At 44.6% G+C, this 18,985-nt stretch overlaps 1 protein-coding gene across 1 annotated transcript in view; it reads left to right on the plus strand.

Annotated features, from left to right (window-relative positions):
• The window catches only part of BCAT1 (branched chain amino acid transaminase 1), a 48,851-nt gene that overhangs the window by 14,286 nt on the left and 15,580 nt on the right, over window positions 1-18,985 (plus strand). Inside the window, exons 4-6 of the mRNA XM_058655828.1 lie at window positions 2,576-2,695; window positions 6,875-7,038; window positions 13,437-13,579. Coding sequence (XP_058511811.1) covers window positions 2,576-2,695; window positions 6,875-7,038; window positions 13,437-13,579 — 427 coding nt within the window. The remainder of the gene's footprint in view (window positions 1-2,575; window positions 2,696-6,874; window positions 7,039-13,436; window positions 13,580-18,985) is intronic.

An 18,985-nucleotide genomic window follows, 5' to 3' on the forward strand; every position in this document is an offset into this window, starting at 1 on the left:
CATAGCATCGGCCCGTTGCGCTCACTTGGGGAGTGAATCATTGGAGGGAAGATATTCTTCTCTGTCTCTCCTCCTCTGTGTATATCTGACTTTGTAATAAAAATAAATAAGTCTTTAAAAAAATAAATAAATGTCTGCATGAGTTTGGGAAGCCAAATCCTTTTCAGACCACAACAAAAACAGAAAACTGATTTGGGTTCCGAAACCTTCTGAGATCCCCACAGTTGTTTCATAAGCTAAAGAATTTCATATGTATAAAATTCAAAATGTTTTTGCACCAAAATAGACATCTTTTTTTAAGAAAATTTATTTATTTAAAAAAATAGAGCCGCAGATGGAGAGAAAGAGATAAGAAGAAAATATTTTCCCATGTACTGATTGCCTCCGCAAAGAGCTGCAGTAGTTAGTTCTAGACAAGGATGTTAGTTATTTAAAAGTTAAAATTCTAGTTGTTACCAGATTATTACGCGCAGCTAATTCCCGCAATCTGGTTCCTTACCGTGAGCTGAAAACACCAGAGGCAACGAGGTCTCTCAGGAGGTTTATTCCAACCCGGCAGGAACAGGACTGGGTTGTGAGGAGATGAGGAGATGGGGAGGAAGAGGTGTGGGGGGAAGCCGGAAGGAGAAGAGAGAGAGCACTGCCCCTGGGAGCCTTTTTGTCACTCAGGTAAGCCTGCACGGTGTGGGGACTTGGGATTGGCAGAGATTGAGGGAAGGCCCCAGGGGATTGGTGCCTGAGACTGTCACAGGTGATTGCCTAAGAATGATTGGTAAGTGGGCGGAGTTGGGGGAGGGACTGGGAGATTGCGGGTGGGATTCTCAGGTGACATGCCTGATTGGTGGACAGCTGGACTGGCGCGAATTTCGTCAGCTGTGAGGCAGAGGACATGGCACCGGGTCCAGGGTGAGATATACGAATAACTCCTTACAAAGGTCAGTGCCAGGAACCAGGAACTCCGTCCTGGTCTTCCACGTGAGGACGGGGACCCAGCCTTGGGGATCATCTTCTGCCACCTCCCCGGACATATTGGCAGGAAGCTGGATCCAAAGCTCACTCTGATAGGGAAGGGCTGCTCTGCACCTGGCGGCTTTCTCTGTGACACAGGGCTGGCCCCTGAACGGATCATGGAGCTAGGGTTGGAACTGGAATCTTGTAATGATGAGAAAAATTTGCAATCTTTTTTGAAGTACCCGGGTATATACTATGAAAGAATTTAAATTCTTTGGACTAAGTCCTACTTCCATTTGGATTTTTTTTCAACCCATTACAGATAAGGTAACTGGGAAAAACTTTGAGGTAGAAACAGGAAGAAGGGAAAGTAACATTTATTGAATATCAACTCTACTAAAAACAGCTATATTGTTTTTTTAAAGCATTTAAATTTTATTTTTATTGGAAAGTCAGATATATACAGAGCAGGAAGAGACAGAGAGGAAGATCTTCCGTCCAATGATTCGCTCCCCAAGCGGCTGCAATGGCTGGAGCTGCAACAATCCAAAACCAGGTGCCTGGAGCTTCCTCTGGGTCTCCCACTCAGGGGCAGGGTCCCAAGGCTTTGGGAAGACTGCTTTCCCAGGCCATGGGCAGGGAGCTGGATGGGAAGTGGGGCAGCCAGGATTAGAACCAGCGCCCATATGAGATCCCGAAGCGCGCAAGGCAAAGATTTTAGCCACTAGGCTACCACTATGGGCCCAGTTATATTGTTTTGATATGGTCTTAGGTATGTGGTAGGCAGGTCGTCCAAGGATATGAGTTTGAAAGCCACACCTTCTCTGCCTACGTAACACTTTTTGCTCACCTGGGACCTGAGGCAGAGTGGTATTGTGAGTAACCACCTCCCACAGTCCCCTTAAAAGCCCCAGCTGGGGAGGGGCACGTTCTCTTGGTCACCTGCTTCATTGTCCACACTTCCGTTCCCTCGTCTCGCTGACCCTCGGGCTCTTGGCCTTTCGTGTACCGGCTAGTTCTCTTGTTTCCCGTGGACAGACCCCAGCGGTAGAAGGCAGCAGTCTCTCCCCCTTCCCCTTTGGCTTCCTGGCTTAATCTCCCTGAACACGGCCCACACATATCTTTATCCTCAACCTCTGAGTAAACTCCACCACTTGCTTACGTCATGTTAGCACCTGTGCTTAAAATGTTTTTAAGCAATGGCAAGAACCAAGGACGAAATTAATTAGGCCCAAACCTAGACCACAGCAGTTTCACTTTCCATGTCTTTTTAATCACAGCAATAAGCCTCTGTCAAAAAGAGACGGACTTTAAATTGTAGTAGTGCCTTTTCCCAAAGAAGACATGGACCCAGCTAGAACCTCAGTGACTTATGATGTTAATACATTTAATTATGCAATTGAGTTCTAATTGGTTTGGGGATATGGTGACAAATAGGGATATAATTTCATTTGCATGTAGAAAAATTATCATCCTACCTCTAATAGGGGGCAGGGAAAGTCACAGAAAAATATTTTTATTTGGCTTTATTGTTATGGCTTTAACAGTCTGAAAGTTTCCATGATTCTATTGATTACAATGCTGTATTGAGAGAGAATTCCAGCTGCCATCTTCCTTCTTCCAGGTATTTGATAAGGAGGAGCTTCTGGAGTGTATTCAACAGCTGGTGAGACTAGATCAAGAATGGGTCCCCTATTCAACATCTGCAAGCCTGTATATTCGTCCTGCGCTCATTGGAACCGAGGTACAAGCTGGCTCCCTGTGTTGGCTTCTGTGTTGGTCAAATTGTCACTTAACGCTGTTTTTTTGCAGTGCATGGAATATAGTTGAGTGGCCTCCAACAATCACTTTCTTGATTTCCTTCTCGTGTTTATCAAGATGAGGGGTAGGAATCATTTTCAGTTTTTGGTGAGATGTAGCCTAAAGGAAGACCCTGCCACTTGTCTCTTTTATCTGCTAGGATGCTGCAGTGCCTTGCACAGAGTAGGCGAAGCAAAGGAATGGTGAATGGAGGAGGTTGAGTGTGGAGGCAGGGGAAGAGCATGGAGCACACGTGCCTACTCTGGGGTTGAAAGTGAGAAATGAGCTCTTTGGTTGCAATCTGTTCGTTCTCAAGTATATTTTTGTGTGGTGTGGTTGCTAGTTTCACTAGGCTATAGGGATGCAAAAAGCAGCATTGTGGAGAAGTGGGTAAACCATTGATCACAACCGTGCCATTCCATATGCAAGCACTGAAATCCTGCTCTATTTTCCATCCCAATTTTGCTGATGCATCTAAGATGGCATGGAAGATGGCCAGAGTGGTTGGGTGCTTGCCATCTGTGTGGGATACCAGGGTGACCTTTCTGGCTCCTGGCTTCACCCTAGCCCAGAGCTAAACACTGCAGTGTTCTGGAGAGTAAGCCAGCTGTTGAAAGGCATCTCTCACTCTCACTCACCCTTTCACTTTCCCTGCCTGCTCTGTTCCCTCCTTCTCTCTACCTCCCTTCCTTTTTGTCACTTTGCTTTTTAAAATATGTATATTTTAAATATGTATATAATTTTAAGTAGGGAAATAAATGGTGGTGGTTATAATGCTGACCCAAAATTCAGAAACTTTTTGACACCAATGCCTGCCAAGTGGCTCTTTTTCAGCTATACTTTGCCAACTTAATATTTAATCGTGCTTTTGGATCTTAAAAGCTCCAATTTGTAAAAAGAGGATTTGTTTCAAAAACATGCTTGGGTGCCTATACACACACCGCTTTTATCCACGGATTCACTCCCCGGATAACCACAGCAGCTGGCTCTGAGTCAGCCAATGCCATCTTCAAGCCTGGAACCTGGAACTCCATCAAGATCTCTCATTTTCCTTCCCTTCTCCGTTCTCATTCTCATCTTTGATTGATTCATCTATTTGTTCATAAGGCAGAGTTACGGAGACAGAGGGAGAGATGGAGACTTTCTGTCTGCTGGTTCACTCCCAGGGTGGCCTACAACAGCCAGGGCTGGACCAGACCAGAGACAGGAGCTCCTTTTAGGTATTTTACATGAATGGCAGAGACCCTGGAACTCCGGCCATCCTCTGCTGCTTTCCCAGAGGTTTTAGCAGGGAACTGAATTAGAGTTGAAATAGCTGGGATTGGAGCCAGTCCTTGTATGGGATGCTGGCATTGTAGGTGGAAGCTCATCCCACTCTATCATAATTTTGGTCCTAACATTCTCATTCTTTAACTCAACGATAAATGTTAATATACAAATTAACACGTGATCATTACCGTAATGATTGTGAATTGTGTAACCTCTGGTAAAATATTTAAACCCATTTGGATATTATTTTACCTAAACCCCTTGTGAAAAGTTGAACGAGTCAAGTTATTCACATTATCAAAATATATTCTCATGTTAAAGAAGCATTTGGAGGGCAGGAGTTTAGCCTGCCAGTTAGGACGTCTTTGAATGTCCCAAGTCAGGTACCTGCGCTGGATTCGGTGCACTGGCCTGTCACCGCAGCTTCCTGCTCTTGCGGACTCTGCAGTGCCCGTGGCTCAAGTCATTGGAAATTGGTGTACAATCAGAAATAATATTTAGGAAAAGAACATACACATGAGTGATTTCCAGGTTTTCACTATGCTGGAGGAATATGACCAAATAGGTCCCAGATTGGAAAGCCAGCACTGCTGTTTTCAGACCTAGGATTGCTGATTTTCAGCACCCTGTCTTTTTCCATAACTCCGTGCAGGCACAGTGACTGCCGACACACAGGTACAGGCCCATGACAAAATTGTATCCATTTCTACAGCTGGATTATTCCATTTTGTTTGTGTACCACCTATTCTTTCTCTGTGCACTGGCAAATAGACATGGAGGTTGTTTCCATACCTTAGCTATGATGGATGGTGATGTAGCCAGCATGGGAATGTAGCTGTCTATCCAATGGATTGGTTTCATTTCCTTTGAGTATCTACCTAGTAGTGGGAATGCTGGGTCTTATGTAAGTTCTTTTTGACTATCCCTCATAGTCTTATCTTAATGAATGCATAAGCTTTGAAGAAGTGGCTTGTGTTTGTTTGTTTGTTTTGGTAAGATTCATTTTGACAAACATTATTCTATTATTCCCAGTTGTTCTTGCATCTGTAATGTGCTTGCCTGGGCAGCCTGATTCTTAAGCCTCCAAATACCAATACCGCTGAGCTGCTTCCTGCCCTGCAGGCTGAATCAGAGATGGAAAGCATTTTCTCAGCTCACTGAGCTCTTTCTGCTATTGTGTGAATAACCCCTGGAGTCCTGTCTTTCTAGAGAGTGATTTCTACCGACCCAGAAAGAAGAGATTTTTCACTATGACCTGTCTATTTTTACATCATCCCCGAGTATCCTAAACTTTTCGTGTATAATATCTGCATATTTACTTAATTTACTTACTTGTGAGGTGTAGCGTGGGAGATTAAAAAAAGGGGGTGGGTGGAGGTTTATTTTTTAAAAATCTAGCATTCCAACTTCAAAGACACTTGGTCTCTTGGGAAGTTGCATACTTTGCATCCTGAAATTCTGTATTCCTTGTTTTTCATGGGAGTTTTTAAAAAGGCACTTGTAAATCTGTATGCATTTAAGTAATGCTGGAAGATAGTAGAGAAGAATAAACAGTCAGTGAGAATATTCATAAGGAAGTAAGACTTAGTGAAACAGATCCCACAGGTGTTGGGAACTATCCTGTTTCTCTACTTATGCATTAACATTTTGCTGTATAAATTAGCCCGAAGCCAAGCCTGCAATCACAGAATTTTGTTCAGAATGGTTTAAATAATATTAGAGAATAAAATAAATGAACAAAGAAAAAAGGGTTTCTGAGAACAGAACCAGACATAGTCAATAATCTCCCTGGCTAAGTGTCCCTTTTCAGTTAACTGGAAGCAGTGTGACCAATTTCAGTAAAGATACTGGGTTCTTACATTATTGATGTAAGTAACCACTTAAAGATGTGAATGACTGAACCACAACCAAATATTTGAAAGTAATGTGGAAACGTTTCATTTTCAGAAAAGAAACTTTAGAATGCATAAGCAGCTTTTTTCCCAGCACTGGAAAATTTGTGCCTGTAATTTGCTGCTTTGATGACAATAAAAATATCATTTCAAGGTTTGTCAGAGCTAGATTGAAGGTATGGAATTGTTCTTCCAATCTGTCTTCTCTCTACCGCCACCTAGTGGAATAAATTCAGATTTACCTATCAGTGAAAATTCCAAAAGGGGATGAATAGGTGAAATTTATCTCTGGGAAAAATTTCCATGATGATGAAGTATTATCACTAATTATAGTATAATGGAGGTTGCATAGGGTATATGAATTCCACGAGGTGAAAGTCATGTGAGTTTCATTTGATAGTTAATAAAATGTTGTTGGCTTGTCTGTAGCTACCTTATTCAGAAACTTTGACATGAAATGAATTACTGATAATGGCCTATATTCAAGACCTGGCTCTGCTCCCAATCCAGTTTCCTGCTGATGTGCACCCTGGGGATAGCAGGTGGTGGCTCAGGTACCTGAGTTCCTGTCACCTACTGTGGGAGACCTGGTTGGAGTCCCAGGTTCCCATCTTCCACGTGACCCAGACCTACCTCTGGCCATCACTGGGTAGCAAGCCTGTTAACTATCTCTCTCTCTTTCGTTAAGAAATGCCAAATTTTTAAAAAGTGTTCTTTCTTCAAGTCTGAGAACAACAGTAACAACAAAAAAACTGGTTAAATCATTTTTTGTCTAAATCTGAAAGCTAAGCAAAGTGAGACTAAAGTATTCCGCTTGCAATCTTTTCTCCTGAAAAGAGCATCAGGCTTTGTGTCACTCACCTCTCCTGGGACAGCCCCTTTGGTTACTGGTCTGCTGTGAACTGTGCAGACTGGTGTGTACACTGGAATTGACGGCAGTATGTGCCCCTGCTCTGTTACAGTGTTCTCTTGGAGTCAAGAAGCCCACGAAAGCCCTGCTCTTTGTGATCCTGAGTCCTGTGGGACCTTATTTTTCAAGCGGCACCTTTAATCCCGTGTCCCTGTGGGCCAACCCAAAATATGTCAGAGCCTGGGAAGGGGGAACTGGAGACTACAAGATGGGAGGGTAAGTCCTCATCTCTGTCTTTCTGACCACGTAGTTACTGCCCTTGAGCTTGAACGTGCAGAGAGATGATGGTCGTCAAGCTTGAATGCTTATTCTTGTTTCCTGCCTGGTGTTTGGTGTTTGAAGCATGAAGCATGCTAGTTGTCTTAACCAGGGGCCCTTCATGAGGGTGAGACCTTGGCTGTGAACACAGCGAAGAACTCAAACAAGCAAAGCGGCAGTCCCATGAGTGCCTGGACGAAGCTCTCCTGGACCCCAGGCCTCCCATGCTGCAGGCTGCTGTTGGGCATCAAGGAGCATCTGGTCCTGGGGATGAGGCCATCAGCTGGCACCCCAGCATCTTCAACGGGGAACATGCATGCTGCACTGACGGGTTGTCTCTATTGCCCTGGATCATGACCACACATGCTGCCAGCTGGCTGAGGGACAGTCCTGTTTGGCGCTGTCAGCCCAATCTCATCAGCCATATGTAGCTGGCAGGAAATAAAAGAGCATTTGAAAAGTGTTAGACAGTTTCAGGGATGGACTTGGCCATGAGCTGGGCATTCCCCAGTGGGTGAACAACAGTAAACAGGATTGACCAATGTGGGCTCTTGTTTTGTCTGTCTCACTGGTGGTGTGCCCTGGGTATCCGGGGCAATGACAGTTCTGGGAGGTGACTTGGGCACCATCTCCTGGGCCCTGGTACGGCATCCAGGTTTAGGAAAGTGAGAGTAAATTACTTCTTGCTGGATGTCACCCAGTGACAGCTGCCATTGGCCTCTCCGTGGCCTTTCTGTCATGGGTCACAGCACTCCTCATCTGCCCCCGGTGAGCCAGTGGTAGGAAGAGCATCACTCCCTGGATTCCTTCCTTCCTTCCACCTGTTCAGGCCTCTGCCTCTGCTTTGTTACACACCATGTAAGCAATGTTAGAACTTCTTAGGATGCACTTTACAACAAATCGACCATCTCGAAATGTAGCAAGGATAAAAGTTCTTACACGTCTTGTTTCCTGACTATCCCTGTCTGCAGGAAAAGGTAACTAAAGAACACAGAAATTGCAGGAAAAAAAATTTTTTTTTAAGATTTATTTTGTTCTTATTGAAAAGGCAGATATGCAGAGAGGAGGAGAGACAGAGAAGATCTTCCGTCCGATGGTTCACTCCCCAAGTGGCCACAACAGCTGGAGCTGAGCCAATCCGAAACCAGGAGCCCAGAGCCTCTTCTGGGTCTCCCATGCGGGTGCAGGGTCCCAAGGCTTTAGGCCATCCTCGACTGCTCTCCCAGGCCACGGGCAAGGAGCTGGGTGGGAAGTGGGGCAGCCAGGATTAGAACTGGCACCCATATGGGATCCTGGTGCATGCAAGGTGAGGACTGTAGCTGCTAGGCTACTGCGCTGGACCCTCTTCTGCTCTGGAGGGTGCTCGCGGCTCCTGGCTTCAGATTAGCTCTGCTCCACTCATTGCAGTCATTTGGGGTGAGAACCAGCAGATGAAAGGTGTTTGTCTCTCTCTGTCTCTTTATCTTCTTCTTTCTGTAGCTGTGCTTTTCAAATCACAAATAAATCTTAAAAAAAAAAAAAAAAACCCAAGCAACAATTCTAATAGCAGACACTGTCAGAATATACTTGTCCAAATTCATAGACAATGCCAGGAATGAACCCCGATGCGGCCTTGTGATGGTCATGGTGCGTGACACAGGTAACATCACCAATGTACTACAGTGGTTCAGGACGTTGGTGATGGGGAACGCTGGGGAAGTGGGGCAAGGAGTGTTTGAGAAAGAAATTTCTGCAACTTTGTCGGTTGTCTGTGGCACCAAAGCTCCTCTAAAAAAATATCAGTCATTGAAATAGACAGACACACACAAAAAATCCTGATTGCCTTGGGCATGCTGCCTGCCTGCAGTCAGTGCCAATGTCTTGACCTATAAAGTCTGAGTAGTGATATCACCTGCCTGGATGGTGATTAGGAGATGCTTGTGACAGTGTTCGGCATGTAGAATGTTCTCAACGAATGAATCATCTGGCCCTGCTAGTGAGAGTATTGGCCAAGGAGCCGGAAGTTTCTCCGAGCCACGCGTTTACTGTCTGTGTGATTTTTGTGCTGTGAAGTCCCATATTCCATCAAGTCCTCAAAAGTATATTATCGAAAGAGTTTTTTTCCCTTTAAAGATTTTTTTTTTAATTAGGAAGCAGATTTACAGAGAAAATGAAAGCTAGAGAGAGAAAGATCTTTCAGCTGCTAGTTCACTCCCAAAATGGCCACAACAGCGTGAGCTGAGCCCGTCTGAAGCCAGGATCCAAGAGCTTCCTCTGGTTGTCCCACGTGGATGCAGAGTCCCAAGGACTTGGGTCACCGTCCACTGCTTTCTTAGGCTACAAACTGGGAGTGGAGGAGCCAGGACAGGGACTGGCTCCTTGGCACCAGTGTTGCAAGGTGCAGGATTGCCCTGTTGCGCCGTAGCATGGACACCACGTGACTCAAGAAAATGATGTGGCTAACTGCTTAGTTTCCTCCTGGGTGGGCAGTCACTCCTCAGCAGTCCTTGATTAGTGAGGTTTTCTCCCTCTTTTAAAAATGCATTTACTTTTATTTAGAAAGCAGCCAGTGAAACAGAGACAGAGGTCTCATTAATCGCTTCGCATCCCAGATACCTGCAAGGCTGGACCAGGCCAAAGCCTAGAACTTAATCAAGCCTTACAGGTGCATGGCAGGGACCCACTCCGTGAGGTATCTGTCCCCTGCTGCTTTCCAGGGCACGTCAGGAGCAGAGCTGGGACTCAAGCCCACGCACTGCCACACAGGATGAGTGTTGTCCTGGACAGTGTGTTTCAGGGCTACGGCAATGCCTGCACTTAGCTTTCTTAGCTCATCACTCGGACAACCAGTTGCCTTTCTCAGAGCAGAGTGTACTGTCTTGTAGCAATGCATTTCATATCTGTGTTCTCCAAGGTATTTGTTTTCAATTATTGAAAATTTTCTCTGTAGGCAGTCTTCCCCCTTTTTCAGTTAATTTCTTTCTCTAAGAACATCAGATATTGTTTAGAATATTGACCGCACACGGAGGGAAACCAAATGTATTACTTATGTGGCAATTACTTTGTGGACATTAACAATACAGTGTGCAGCTGAGAGAGAATTTTGAGAAAAAACATCTGTAGAGTATATTGCTACACAAATCCATCATGGAAACGTTGAACAACAACACGCTACACACTTTGCTTTCCATGGGCCAGCAGAGGTCTTACTTCCTCTTTTCCTGTGCGCATAGTCATGATGCTGAGGAGCCACGGATTCAGTTCAATGTCTTTTTCAGTAGTGTGCATGTGATTGTTTCTAGAAAGTTCTTTGTAAGGCTAGATGTGTGTACTGGAAAAATACTCAACGTGTTTTTTAACAGTAAGAAGCAACAAATATAAGAAGAAAAAAAATTTTAGACAGGGTAAAGTGATATACGTTTGCCTATAAGTGAAAGAAAATTTAATGGGGAGGTTTTTTTTTTTTAAACTGTATTTCTGATGTAGCAGGTTAACGCAATCTTTTATTTGTTGCATTATTTATTTTTCTAAACAAAAACAAAAGTTTGGACTCACTTTCTTTGGTGCTCCTTGATTTGATGATTAGGTTATATCCTAATAAATTCACCATAGCTCAGAAAATGCAGTGACTACACACCCTAGCTATGAAGTGTCACCTCTTAGCAACACAGGGCACTGTAGGGGATTCCTCAGAATTATGGGGCTAATGGGGCTGCGATTTCCTACCCCTGTCGAGAGAGCAAACACTATACACTGCTAGCCTTTGACGCGATCTACAGTCAAAATTCAAAGCATCGCTTACATTTCATGATCCTACCTTTGCATTATGGTATAGAGAAAAAAAAGTTCTTGGTCAAACCCTCATATGTGGAAGAAGATGTGTGTTAGAAGCACAAGGTGCAGCTCAGACCTGCTGCCCTCAAACCTGTGCTCTAGTAATTTTTTTTAATAATCATTTATTTGAAAGTGGGAGTTGCAAAGAGAGGCTGAGATTTCTTCTCCTGGCTCACTACCCGGCAGAAGCTAGGCTCTGAGAACTCCATCCTACTATCCCTTGCGGGTGACAAGACCAAGCACTCAGGCCATCTTCCATTGTCTTTCCAGGCACAGCAGGTAGCTGGATCAGCAATGGAGCTGCCTGTATTCCAACTGGTGCTCATATGGGATGCTGGCATTGTAGATGGCAGGCTAGCCTTCCGTGCCACAACAACCCCTCCCTGGTCATTTTGTAATCATCATGAAGTGTCCTTTTTTAAACTTAGAAAGTTTATTTTATTATGTGAAAGACACAGTGAGAATGCAAGAGAGGGAGAAACAGAGAGCTGGTTCACTGTGCACATGGCTGCAGTGGTCCACACCAGAGCAGACCAAAGCCGAGTCAGGAACTTCTTTTGGGTCTTCCGCAAGGGTGGCAGAGGTACAAGTACTTGGACCATCTGAGCTGCTCTTTCCAGGCCATTAGCAGGCAGCTGGATTGGGAGTAGAGCATCTGGGCTCAAACTGGTGCCATAAGGGATGCTGGCACCTCCACAGGTGGCTTTATCCACTAAGCCTCAACACCAGCCCCTGCTGTAAAATTCTTAGGTATATATACACATGTCGCTTGTATCAAACTTGTCTCTTCAAATGGATCTTTTTAAAAAGTCACCTTAGGGCCTGGCTGCGATGGCGTAGTGGTTAAAGTCCTTGCCTTGCACGCACCAGGATCCCATATGGGCGCCGGTTCTAATCCCGGCGGCCCTGCTTCCCATCCAGCTCCCTGCTTGTGGCCTGGAAAAGCAGTTGAGGACGGCCCAAAGCTTTGGGACCTTGCACCCGCATGGGAGACCCGGAAGAGGCTCCTGGCTTCGGATCGGCTCAGCTCCAGCCCTTGCAGCCGCTTGGGGAGTGAACCATCGGACGGAAGATCTTCTCTGTCTCTCCTCCCTGTATATCCGCCTTTCCAATAAAAATAAAATAAATCTTTAAAAAAAATCACCTTAGAATTTATCTTATTTTTTTTTGGAAGGAAGAATTACAGAGACACATACATAGAAAGATCCTCTATCTGCTAGTTGACCCCCCAAATGGCCGCCAACAACTGGAGGTGAGCCGATGAGAAGCTGTTTGGAGTTGCAGCTGCTGCATTTTGAATCTGCTAGATTTGCCTGGAAAGGATGTGGAGGAGGACCCCAGGATCCCTGTGATAAACCTGGATTCCTGGATTCCTGGCTCCAGCTGGCCTACACCTGTCTGTCCAGCCATTCTGTTAGAGAGTCAGCAAGGTGGAAGGATTCTAACGCTGTCTTTCAAAGAAGTGATATATTTTTTAAAGGTATAAGCAGGTATTTTGTTGAAGATTACATTAGTGCTTTGTTGTAGTTTGAGTTGGTGAGTTTGCATGTGTTTGGAGGCTTTCTAGCCCAAAGGTGGGTGTTACCCAGCCACAATCGCCTTGTGATAGTCCCTCGCCAATATACTTGCTAATGTTCTTCAAAAGGCAAGGAAAAGTGAATTATATAAGCAGAGGTTTAGAGAGGGAAGCAGCATCATATTTCTTTAATGACACTTAATGTTCTATTTAAGACAATCTTCCATATTTTGTAATGTTACATAATTTTCCCATTGACATTTAAATAAAAGCTAAAAAATGGCTACATGGTCATTTCAGGAAGATGTTCTATGTTCATTTGATTTTAAATAAGGATGAATAGTATAAGTTTAAATTACCTTTTGAAATAATTTTTTAAAGATTTATTTATTTTTATTGCAAAGTCAGATTTATATAGAGGAGGAGAGACAGAGAGGAAGATCTTCCGTCCGATGATTCACTCCCCAAGTGAGCTGCGATGGCCAGTACTTAGCCAACCCGAAGCCAGGAGCCAGGAGCTCTTCCAGGTCTCGCACATGGGTGCAGGGTCCCAAGGCTTTGGGCCGTTCTTGACTGTTTTCCCAAGCCACAAGCAGGGAGCTAGATTGGAAGCGGGGTCGCCGGGATTAGAACCGGCGCCCATATGGGATCCTGGCGCATGCAAGGGGAGGATTTTAGCCACTAGGCCACCGCACCGGGCCCCTGAAATAATTTTTGATTGAAGGGTTATTTGCTTTTTTTTTTTTTTTAAATTTCATTTGTCCCTCTTTTGGGTAGAATTTAGACTTCACCATTACCATGTTTGTTGAGCAAGTCTCTAAGAACATTCCTATTAAAATAGCTGCAATTAAATCATCCACATTCTTACACATTTTGCTTTAACCTTATACAGTTGACTAAAGAGCATATGTGAAGAACATAATAGTTGATCATGTCCATCTGTGGAAGACTTGAGGATATTACAGAATGAAAGATGAGATTTGGAATGGTAGTAGCACATTCACAAGCATTACATTTTTCCTCACAGGAATTACGGCGCGTCGCTTTATGCGCAGTGCGAAGCCATGGAGCATGGGTGTCAGCAGGTGCTGTGGCTCTACGGCTCAGATAACCAGATAACGGAAGTAGGCACCATGAATCTCTTCCTTTATTGGGTCAATGAAGATGGAGGTAATTTCAGCTCTGCTTTTTTTTTTTTCAGTTATTTTCTATAGAACTGGAAAAAGATGAAGAGCCAGAAACAACTTGTAAGGCAACCCCATGCTTTCAGTATGTACTTAGGCATAGTTTCAGGTTAAAGAAGTTAGCAAAATTGTTTTTGTTTTCTGAAAATAGATGTACTCATGCTTGTGTATCAAATTAAGAGATTCACGTCTCTTTGCTGTGAGAAGTTCCTGCCTTGTCCCTTTGCCATCCTGTGACATCTTTCTGGTCTGAATGTGTTTTGGAGACAGGTCTCAAATCAGCTCAGGTCATTGACCATGGACTATATAGAAAATGCAGTCAGGAGCAGTCTGCTGATCCTGGGAAGGAATTTACTGTTTTCTTTTGCTCTCCTATCAACTGTTGATCACTCTCTCCAAATCTGTCCTGGAGCTCTGTTTGATTAAAATACATTATTTTAAAAGTCACTGTGTCTTGATATTGTACCCAGATCCTGGTTCCTTGAAGAGCACTGCTATGGATCTGCCACAGGAAATAGCTTGAATGTTCATGGTCTTTGTGGCTGTTCCCTTTGTATTGGTTGACAAAGCAGCAGAGGTCATGAGCATTCACCATAGCAGTCCTCTTAGTGAAGTGTTGATGATGAGTATGGTGCTAAGTTAAAGGGCCAACAGTGGGGAAATAAACTGACCTGCACTTATTTCCATTACAATTTTGACAAATGTAAAACATTAAGAAACATACCTGCAGGCTCCTATTTCTCTCTTTCTTCATGATAACAGTCGTGAGTACAGAGAGGGGGAAAGTAATGTTTAAATATTTATGAGGTCTCGGTATTGGCTTCCATGAAAATTAACTTTTAGTTTCAAGGCAGCTACAGCAGTCTCTGTTGTGCTTGTGTTATTTGGCTATGAAAAGAGGAAAATGGTGATTCAGATGAGGTTGAATTCCGAGCTGGATACTAACTTGAGCGTTAGGAGCAGAGATGAACCAGATGAATGTTATGTTCCAGTCAGAGGTAGAATAAACAGAAGGTGTGGGGAGGACTGCCTGTACCCAGGTTGGCTGCCAGTAGTCATTGGCTTAGGAAATGCAGGTACAATTCATTCTCTCACTTCTGCTGTTTGTACTTGGGACTGCTGAAAGACAAAATTTATGTGGCATGTTTGCAGTTTCTAAATTTGATTTATTATATATATCAAAAGCTCCGTTTGCCAGTTGACAGCTGGGGTTGAACTCTGCACTTGGAAGGTCATGGTGGATTCAGTTGTTCTTCTTCCTTGCCTACTGCTACCCCTTGGCCAACTTGTGTCCCAAACCCATAGTATCCCACAAGAAAACCAGCGGTACATCCATATTTACAGACGGGAGGTGTTGGGAATTCACCCCCGTCTGAATCAGGGGCTGCATGATTTCACCAGAGAAACCATAAAGTGTCCTGCTGAGAAACTGCCCTTGTGCAAATAGAGATTTTGGCTTGCTTCCTCTGTAGTTTTTAAAGGTCACAATGGAAATTGAGTGAATTTGTCTTTTGCCTGTTGTAAAATACACAAGACCTTAAGAGTGATTATTCAGATTTGTGGTGTGCTTGCCTGAGATAACATGGGTTTTCTGTTGTTTGACTGGAGGGGCAGGGAGACAGAGATGTGTCCTTTGGGTCATTCCCTGGTTGCACACCATAGCCAACAGCTCAAGTTCAGTCTCCCACACATACTTGACCTATCATTGCTGCCTCCCAGGTATGCATTAGCAGAAAGCTGGAAACCAGAGCCATGCCAGGCCTCCAAGCAAGGTACTTCCACAGGAGATGTGGATGTCCAAGTGGTGTCTTATTTTATTAAGCCAAGACATATGATATAGCTCTTTTTTACATTAAAAAGGAATTATTTTTACTCAAATGGTAGGTTTCCAGAGAGCGAGAGCTTCCATCTGCTGGTTCACTCCCCAAACAGTCACAACAGCTAGAGCTGGGGTGGGCCACTGGAGCCCTCTGGCTCTCCACATGGGTAGAGGGACCCAAGGCCCTGAGCCATTGCCCACCACTTTCCCAGGCACATCAACAGGAAACTGGATTGGAAGTGTAACAGTTGGCATCCATGTGGGATGCTGGCAGTGCTGGAAGAGGCTTAACATACTGTGCCATGGTACTGGTGTCCCGCAAGTGATGACTTAACCAGTGTATGTGTCTCCCCTGCCTTTGACTTTGCTATGATTTTTTTCCACGTGAGAGTGCTTACCTAATACAATAAGTGCAGACCAAATAAAATCCGAAATAAAGAGAACGAAAACAAAATGTGTTGGAACCGTATTACAAAAAGAGCACGTGAACTGTCAGAATTAACTTCCACCCCACCATCACTCCCCCACAAAAAGAGAGAAAAGCATGATTGGAAGTCTGTATCATTACGGCTTTAGGATAAAATGAGAAAGAGTGAATTGAAAATCAGCAAAATTAATTTCCCAGACCTATCACCAGGAGGTATAAGTAAGCTTCCTTCCCTAACATCTCATCATCTTTCCACAAGGATCCACACTGATGGCTATCCTGAGACAGCATGTCTGTGTGAGTGCCAAGCACACTGCTATGGATGGCAACTGTTTGGCTTTTGGTCTGTAATTCATGAAGATTTGAATTCTAGTATGGCAGCCATGATGGTAAGATCACACCAATATTAGTGTTAGGGCAGGTGTTTCGCCTAAACCTGCATGCCTATCAAAGTGACTGAGTTCAAGTCTAGCTCTTCTTCCAAGTTCAGCTTCCTGCTCGTGCATACCCCTGGAGGCAGCAGAGAATGGATTAAGGATGTGGATTTGTACCAGCCATGTGGGATACTTGACTTGAGTTCCTGGCTTTGGCCTGGTCCGGCCCAGGCTGTTGTAGGCATTTAGGAGAATGAACAAGCAGAGTGGAGCTTACTCTCTCTTAAATGGTTTGGGAGTATGACTGTGGCAGTGAGGATTGCTGTTGCTCAGTCCACCCTTCTCTGGCAACCCAGGTATGTGTAGTGACTTCGCTTGGAGCACATCCACGTGGGTTGCTCTGCCACACCCTCCAGGCCTTTGAGTGCAGCTCCATTGTCAGTATGTTTGTCTTTGAGCCCTGAATCAGAATTATAAGCTGCCTGTGCCATTGCAGCTCTATTGGGTTTTGTTTGTGTGTTTTTGTTTTGTCCTGTAACATACTAATTAGCACAATAATTGGTGCCTCTCCTTAGTAGAAAGTAAGTAGGAAGTTATTTGTGACTTCAAAATAATCTGGAAAATGTGTATTACAAAAAAAAAAAACACCAAACTATACATACTGGGTGGATGGCTGTGCATATCTCGTATCGGAGTGCCAGTTAGACTCTTACCTGCTCTGCTTCCAATCCAGCTCTCTGCTAATGTCTATGGAGGCAGTAGATCATGGCCCAAGTACTTGAGTCTCTGCTTCCCGCATGGGAGACCTGGGTGGAGTTCCTGCTTCCTGGCTTAGACCTGGCCTGTGTCCAGGTGTTGAAACCTTGTGGGGAGTCAACCAGTAGCTGCAAGGTCTTTCTTTCTCCTCCTTTCTCCCTCCCTCTCTCTCTTTCCTTTCCTCCCTCTCTCTGTTTCCCTCTCTCCCTTCTCCCCCTCCTCCCATCTCTCTTGCTCTCTCTCTGTGTCACTCTGCTTTTCAAATAAATAAATGTGTAAAGCTTGATAGGCAACTGAAGGGGAACCTGTACCTGGATTCTAAACATTTTTCATGTGCCAAAATACTCTTACCCTTTCATCCAGTATTTCCATGTATTTTGAGAGGCCCCTCCTTTGTCCTCCGTGCTCCCTGCCATGTCCATAGAGTTTAGAACAGTATGAACAGCCCTCGGTGTGTGTCTGCTGAATAAATAAGGCATTGTGCTGTTGGTCTTCCACGGCCTCAATGTAATCCTACAGTCCTGGTTTCCATTAGTGTGTGAGTTTGGGAAGTCACAGTGGATCCTGCTGTGGTTGCCTCTGAATTTCTCCTCCAAACGATTCTTCTGTCAAAAACCAGCCACTTTTGTGGGTTCTGTTTTCCTCATGTTGGGCAATCTGGAGTGAGTTCTGGCTCTCGCAAGCATGTTTGTGGTTGCAGAGGAAAATGAATGCTTCTCACCCAGCCGTTGTCATGTCATCATCTCTGTCTGGCAAGCCGAGAAGCAGATGTTCTGTTCCTTGACCCCAGGCTAGTGGTTATAGTTCTTGGTGTTAAACATGTTTCACACAACAGCCTTTGCACATGCAGGGGCTGCTGTTTTCTGTTAACTTCATCTGGTTTGTGGAACTCAGCAAGCTTCAGGCAAGGGCAGCTTCAGGGGCACTTGGATATGTGTGCGTGTGTCTGAATGCACGCACACACACATAAAGACCCAAGCATTGAAGCAGCTCTCACAAAGCGTGCGTTTATTTTGAAATTACCAACAAGCACTTCCAAACAGGACACAAAGTAGCCCTAAGGATATTGCCAAGAACAAGTTTTCTTCTTCCCAGAAAGCAGCTTTCAGCACCTGATTTTCAGAAACAGTAAAGTTTTACAAACTCTACTGCTGTGTCCTTGCAAAGAGGACTTTTTGTGCATTTTGTTTGTTTGTTTAATGCAGAAGCCAAGCGTGATGCTGAGCTTGGGGGCTACGGGGCTGAACATGGAGCTTCGGTCTTCCAGACAGAGCTCACTTGTTGGACAAGGCTGATGTAACCACAGCAGAGCAGGCAGCCCTGGAGCCACTGTGCCCTGTGGGAACAGGTTGCGGCTTCAGTGTCAGGACAGCAGAGCTTGGATCTTAGCTTGCCCCTGGTGACACCTCCGCTACTTCTGTGATATACAAATAAAAGGGTTCTGATTTTTTTTTTAACCTGAATGAAACAACTTGGAGATACCAGTGTGCTTTTCCTTTAGCCTTTATCTGGTGAGCCCTCCCGAGTATGCTTCATGCATTTCCTTTGCCAATGTTTTGTGGGCCATACATTGTCTGTTACAAGGCCCAATATCTTTGAAAGATGATGACTTCAGTTTTGAGTTTCTTGCTAGATTGAGGTTCTTCAGTGCCGCAGGTGAGTAAGAAAAAAAGCTTGTGGGGGCCCGTGACAACCTTTTGTTTGCAACAGACCAGGCATGCTTAGCACCTCTAGACATAGGATCATGCCAGCCCTTATAAAGGTCAGGGGCGTTTGAGGCCAGAAGCTCATGGTAGACCAGTAGTTCAGGCTCAGAGGGAGTTTGGGATATGTTTTGTTTTTTTTCTAGCCCACCTGCTTGAGCTCCTCTGAGGACCCTGACCTCCGAATCTCAAAGGGTAGAATCAGAATCAGCGTTTTGAATGCTGATACTCCAGCAGGTTGGAGAACCACTAACTCTAGACGTCCTCAAAGGCAGCGTGGAAGTCATGAGCAGACTCCTCAGTGGAATTCTAG

Source organism: Ochotona princeps, chromosome 27 (genome assembly GCF_030435755.1).
Source record: "Ochotona princeps isolate mOchPri1 chromosome 27, mOchPri1.hap1, whole genome shotgun sequence".
In the NCBI taxonomy this organism is placed as follows: domain Eukaryota; kingdom Metazoa; phylum Chordata; class Mammalia; order Lagomorpha; family Ochotonidae; genus Ochotona; species Ochotona princeps.